At 35.1% G+C, this 6,348-nt stretch overlaps 1 protein-coding gene across 2 annotated transcripts in view; it reads right to left on the bottom strand.

Moving 5' to 3' along the window:
• myo15b (myosin XVB) overlaps positions 1 to 3,823 on the bottom strand; it is a 22,552-nt gene extending 18,729 nt beyond the window's left edge. For both annotated transcript variants that reach the window (XM_027177718.2, XM_047817848.1), the window contains exons 1-7: positions 3,686 to 3,823; positions 2,585 to 2,647; positions 2,438 to 2,495; positions 2,217 to 2,341; positions 1,963 to 2,058; positions 805 to 1,040; positions 1 to 55 (exon numbers count right to left, since the gene is read on the bottom strand). The exon at positions 1 to 55 is cut by the window's left edge and continues 115 nt beyond it. In XM_027177718.2, the coding sequence (XP_027033519.2) occupies positions 1 to 55; positions 805 to 1,040; positions 1,963 to 2,058; positions 2,217 to 2,341; positions 2,438 to 2,495; positions 2,585 to 2,587 (573 nt within the window). In that variant the 5' untranslated portion in view covers positions 2,588 to 2,647; positions 3,686 to 3,823. The remainder of the gene's footprint in view (positions 56 to 804; positions 1,041 to 1,962; positions 2,059 to 2,216; positions 2,342 to 2,437; positions 2,496 to 2,584; positions 2,648 to 3,685) is intronic.
• Positions 3,824 to 6,348: the final 2,525 nt, after the last annotated feature.

Genomic DNA, 6,348 nt, shown 5'->3' with positions numbered 1-6,348 from the left:
AAGTTTATGCTGACACAGAGAGCGATATTCTCCTGGACCCTGGTCGGACACATACCTGACAGATAGAGGAAAACGTGTCGATAGGCTGATAACGATGGTTTAAAAAAAGATAATAAAAGCGTGTTTTAATTTAACATATGTTTGGTAACTGTTTTTGAATATTCACTACCATTTAAAAGTTTTTTTTAACACCATGGCATGTATTAACCATTTTATATCACAACGCTGTCGAATTCTCAAATCTGATTGATCAGAAGGTGTTAAGGAGTGCTGTATGTAAAGAAAATCACCGGTTTATATCAATACGTTTATTAATAATAATTAACACACATAATCTATTACTAATAATAATGAAGGAGCATGCAGTATAATCAATAATATGGAGAAGCTTGTTGAAACTGTTGTAATAGTTGTTTTTTTTTTATTTAAATGCGGTAAATGTAATTTTTTTCATTTAATTTTACTGAAAAAAAAAACAACTTTCAAAGTTTTCTAACACTGACGCTATCTAGTAACAACGACTTTCTAAAAAAACCAAAACACTCCTTTAGAAAACCAATAGTATCTGAGAGTGAGGACTATGTAAATCATAGGTTTGACTGGCATCATACATTAGCTGTTTCTAACAAGAAATATTGTTAAAAGTGATGAAGGCGTCATGATCCTACTTTGTTAGTTATTACACCAGCACTTCAGTACTTGCAAAATGGCACATAAAAGCATATCAACATTCTACAGTAAGTAAACATCACACACTTTTATGATGTCCTACATTACTGTCATACTTCAGGCTGGTGCACATACTTGAGCAGAGTTTTATCCAGTAAAGGAGATGGTGTGAAGGCACTGAGACAGGAGGCCAGGAGAAACCAGCTTCTCAGTGAGCGCTCCACATCCTCACAACCCCATGTATGATAGACGAGCTGAGCCAAGATCTCATCCCTGAGTGAAGGTCTGCTTTGGCCTTTCTCCACTATGTAATTCCCTAACATCTGCTCCTGCCATCCAGTCATCTCCGAGTCTCCACAGAAGCGTATAATCTAGAGAGAAAGAAAAAAAATTCAGTCGCTATTCATGATTCATTGATTTTTTTCTTTGTAATTATAGCACAGGATGGTGGTATTGGTACAGGTGATGAGGATGATGTATCCTTGTTATGGTTTCATGAATATGTTTCATGATGGAGCAGGTGCAGGATGTAACTTGGCAGACAGCCGTGTGATTCTAAAACGTGATTCATTTACCTGTACTGCTGTGATATATGTACAACTATGTACAAATCAGCTCCTGTGTTTCTCTTTAGAAACCTGAGGGAGTGCTGTTGGCTCAGCAAAGTGTGTTTTTCATAACAATATTTGATTAGAGTTCACTTATTAATATCAAAGTGATAAAATAACATAATGTTGTTTACAGTCATCTTGTGTGTATTTGTAGATGCTTAATTAATTTATATGTTTCATTAGAGTCTAATCATTTTTCTTGCTTCAGCTCAAACAGAAATATAATATTTCTAACCTAAATTGTTGTAGAACACATTTACTGCTGGTCTCAGGTTCAAAAGCAGACTTAAATGAGAGTTTTATTAAAAGCAGATGCACTTAGAAGGCAAATCTCTTAAATCTATAAATAGCACTATTATATACCATAAAACATAAATGTGTCACGTGTTGTATGTGGCTAATTAGAGCTATTTGGGCTTCTCCAACTACAGTATATTTAGATTGTTCCTTGGTTCACTTGGAAATATTCCTTGTTTAGGTCATTTGACAGAAATAAAAGTTTTTCGTTAATATTTGGTGACAAGTTAAGTTAAAGAGGTGGTCTTTACACAACGAAATAACAAACGTACAGTTTTACACAACTGGATTCTAAAATACACAAGCAGATGCTATCATTGCAGATGCATTATTTAAAAAATTTATATACAAAAGAAAGAAACTGTGACACAATTTCTTCACTGACCAGTTTGTATATCTCCAGAGCGATGCGGGAATCCCCCGCCTCCAGAGAGGTGAGGGGTCTCTGTAGGGAAAGACCCTGAGCCTGGCACCATCCATCCTGCAACAGAGCAAAGTATGAGCATCTAATCCCTAATCTACATAGCAACAATTATTAGAAGTACCAAAATAGGTGCAATTAACAATTATATTAATATCTACATGTGCATGTAAGAATGACCCAGAATGTGTAAGAGTGTATTTATGTAAACGGCATACCTTGAGAACTGTGTTGGCGTATCGGGAGAATGGGTAGCTGTCAATATCAGGAGGCAAGGAGAGGCGATGCTCAGCTTTGACCTGCGGTGGAGCTACCTCTGTGACCCCTGACCCATGTGGACGGCCTATTAAATCCGGTGACAGAAATAAAAAGAATGAAAAGAAATTTCCTGAATAATGGACTGTATTCTATACACGAATAACAAATTAATATCTTGTACCTGTTGCACTACGCAATCGAGCTGATAACTCAGCTGGGATTTCCAGCATTCCCACATCCTAAAATACAGAGTAAAAGACACACTAGCATGGCAATACCTGAACAATTACTTGAATATTACATAAAGCTAAGAAGAAAAGAATCATACCATCCCCGATTTAGTAGACTGGGATTTGACCACCTGTTTTTCTCTGGTTCTCTTGTTGCGTTCCTGTAAGATCAAAGCAAAGCCACTATTATACTAGCTATTAAACACACAAAGGCTTTGTTAAGAGAAACCAAATCCTTTTTATTTGAGTCAACTTTGTCTTGTCTCTATTGTGTTTTATCGTTTCATCTCTCAGGTTCGTTTCGTTACCTGTACTCTCCACTGTGCTATTCTTAGAAATAGAGCTGCTTTTATATCCCTGCATTACTCTTGCCCCACCCCAAAAAGCCTAGTCAAATGACAAACGAGTCCACAAGGCCAACCCTAATCAAACCACCTAATCTATGGACTAGTGTCCATCAGAATATCCGTCACAGTTTCCGTCACTGTGTTTATCACAGGTTTTATGTGATATATTTATTCCTGGATATGTAGGAAACTAATGAAGAGCATGAAATCTCCAAGCTCACTCTCCAGGCAGGAGACCTTGGAATATATTCTTAACATTAACCAACATTAACGGCAGACACCTATATCCAGAACGACCTACATTTATTCTGAATAACTTAGGGTTAAGCATCTCGATCAAGGTCCCAGAAGTGACAGCTTGATTGTCCTGGGTTTCACAACCTTCAGCTAGGTTGTCCAACACTGTAACCCCTGAGTTACCACAGTATTTATCATAAACCAATCAGCACTGTAATAAAATCAAATTTTCTTAACTGCTCTCAGCAAAAAATGATAACAAAAGTAAACAGCAAAAATCCGCAATCATAATATTACGCAGTGAAATACTACAGGACACGGCTCAATCTAAATTAAAGTGATAAGCAATGACAATGGGATGATGGAAAATTAATAAAAATCTAAATAGAAATCTACTGTTTCCGTTTGAGATCATTTCAGATGCTCATTATAGAAAAATTCAACCCTTCTATGACAACACAAACAACTACGAATGTTGGATACATTTCTCTGACTCCCGTCTCGACTCTCCTTTACTCTCTCTTCTCTCTATATAATTCTATTAACATTTCATGATACTGTACACAAACCGGATAAATGGAATCTAAGCTCCAGATGAGATGAAACAGAACATACCTAAAGAAATGGTATAACACGAGAAGCCGCCAGCCGAGAAGAGATCTTAATATCTCACTAAAAGAGAGGGTTTGAAGTCCAAACAGCAGAGGTGTGTGTGTTAAAGTGAAAGAGCAAAAGAGAGAAAGAGAGAGCGAGCTTATTGGGAGCAAAGATGAAAGGGCATAAAGACAAGAAAAAAATTACCTATGCTTTAACAGTACTCCTGGCGCACTCCATTTTTATTTATTTATTTATTTTTAAAATTAATAATACTTGGTACTTTTTTATTTTTATTTTAATTAATAATACTTGGTACATTATCTATCTATCTATCTATCTATCTATCTATCTATCTATCTATCTATCTATCTATCTATCTATCTATCTATCTATCTATCTATGTATTTATTATTATTATTATTATTATTATTATTATTATTATTATTATTTGTATAAGTGACATTTAAACTATTGGGATCCAATGTAACAAGTAAGAAATAAATTACCTAAACTAATAATGCCTTGACTATACACAAATATGGCCATATCAATAAATCATATCAATAAATATTATATGAACATGAATTAATAATACATATAAATATTAAGATCATCAGTCTCACAACTCACCTAGATAAAAAGACAGTGCGATACTGGGCCAGGTCACTGAGAAATGTTTACACTGTGCAGTCTGTGCATTAAGACATGTTCAGGCCCACAGTTTACTTTCTTTACAGCCCTGAATCCTTCAAGGCTTCTTTCACTTAGTGGGTGCTTAATTTTGTTGGATTTGTGTTCTAGAAATGCGGTAAATGTTTATCCATTTACAGATTTGATATTTAACAAATTGATAGTTAAGGAAGATTTGTGGGAGGTGATGACAAATTTATACTTTGCCCCAGCTGTGGAGAAAACGTGACTGTTGGGTGAGGTTACAGTTTATAACACTATTTGAGTAATAAAATGGTTCTGGTTGCCTAGCAATGGGAAAAATACTGAACAGCCCAGTAAGAGTCATTTCTGTGACATAGGCTAGAGACAGAAAGATAGAAGGGAGAGAGAGAGAAGAGAGAGAGAAAGAGAGAAGAGAGAGAGGAGAGAGAGAGAGAGAGAGAGAGAGAGAGAGAGAGAGAGAGAGGAGAGACAGACACAAAGGACAAACAGAGAGTGCTTATTATGAACCTACCCTCCACTTTCGCCTCTTGATCGTATCTCTAGTAATCATAATAGCTGCCCAGAATTGGGTAAAGGATTGCTTCAGCTTCTTATAATACTTCCTGTAAATAAGAGTCAATACATAAGAGTTAACTCTCCTCATAAGATATCTGTATTTCTTTTAATACATTTGCATGTATCTCAACTAGTCGAGATTTCACATTTGGTTGCCATAAATGTTAAAAAGAAGTAAACCGCATTAAAAAATTCACTCTGTTCTCAAGGACACTTTGACAATATGTGATAATTAGGCTTATGTCCATTTCTTTATACTGCATAATCCTCCAACAACTTGATCATAACCTCTTGAAAAAGGTAGACTGATTTACAGTACTACAGCATTGGTTAAACTCTTTTCCAGACCATAACTCAAATACGATAGGGATATTTGGATCAGAAATTTTTGAATAATATATATATATATATATATATATATATATATATATATATATATATTATTCAAAAATTTCTGATCCAAATATCCCTATCGTATATTTATAATATATATATATATATATATATATATATATATATATATATATATATATATATTATAATATATATATATAATATAATATATATATTATCAGTTTAAGCATATGTATGTGAGAAACAATTAAGACAATGGTACACAATGCCATTCCCCGCCGTAATATTACAGTATTCTTCAGTATCTCAATTTAAATCACAAGAATTTTAGTCAATGTCTGTTGTTAACTCCAGCTTTCCATTTGGCTGGGCTCTCAGATCTGACCTGGTCTGGTGACCTCTGATGTGGGACTGGATTATAATGGCTTTCTGCTTGAAGAAGCGGAAGTTGCGTCTACAGATAAAGCCACGGATGTTCCTCTGAATGGTGATGGCTGCCCAGGTCTGAGTGCTAATCCATTTCTGCTCAACTTGCTGATACAGTAATTCTTTCATAAACACCTGAGAAACAACATTCATTTATTTTAATTGTCTTTAGACAATAGATATATGAGTCTGTCCTAGCAGAAATGCTCCATTTTGCTGTACCTTGCTCAGTCCTAATTGATACTGAGTGTCCTCAGCACCAACAGTCTCCAGCAAGAAGATGACCTGTTCTTTATCAGAGAGGTTTACGTCCCGCTGTACTAACAGCACACCATATCTAGCATTAGTGAATGTGAGAGACAGATGCATGCTTAATAAATACACAACCATATTTGAATGAAATGATGTAACATTAACAATAAATTCAGTACCTGTCCATAAAATCCTTGAATGAGATACGAATAGGAAATCCCTGTTTTCTAATTTGTATTGTCTCTAGGATTCCTCCATGCTTTAGCTGTGTGGTGATGTACTCCACATCAAATATTCCAGGGAGCTAAGGCAATTTGAAGAAATAAAACAAAATATTTTGTACGTAAATACAATCGAGCAGCATTTTATGACTTAAGGTCATTTCATTTGTCGTTATACAGTAGGCTGAAAGTGTTTAC

The sequence above is a fragment of the Tachysurus fulvidraco genome, chromosome 8 (assembly GCF_022655615.1).
Source record: "Tachysurus fulvidraco isolate hzauxx_2018 chromosome 8, HZAU_PFXX_2.0, whole genome shotgun sequence".
In the NCBI taxonomy this organism is placed as follows: Eukaryota; Metazoa; Chordata; class Actinopteri; order Siluriformes; family Bagridae; genus Tachysurus; species Tachysurus fulvidraco.
This window is presented reverse-complemented; position numbering and strand designations above follow the sequence as displayed.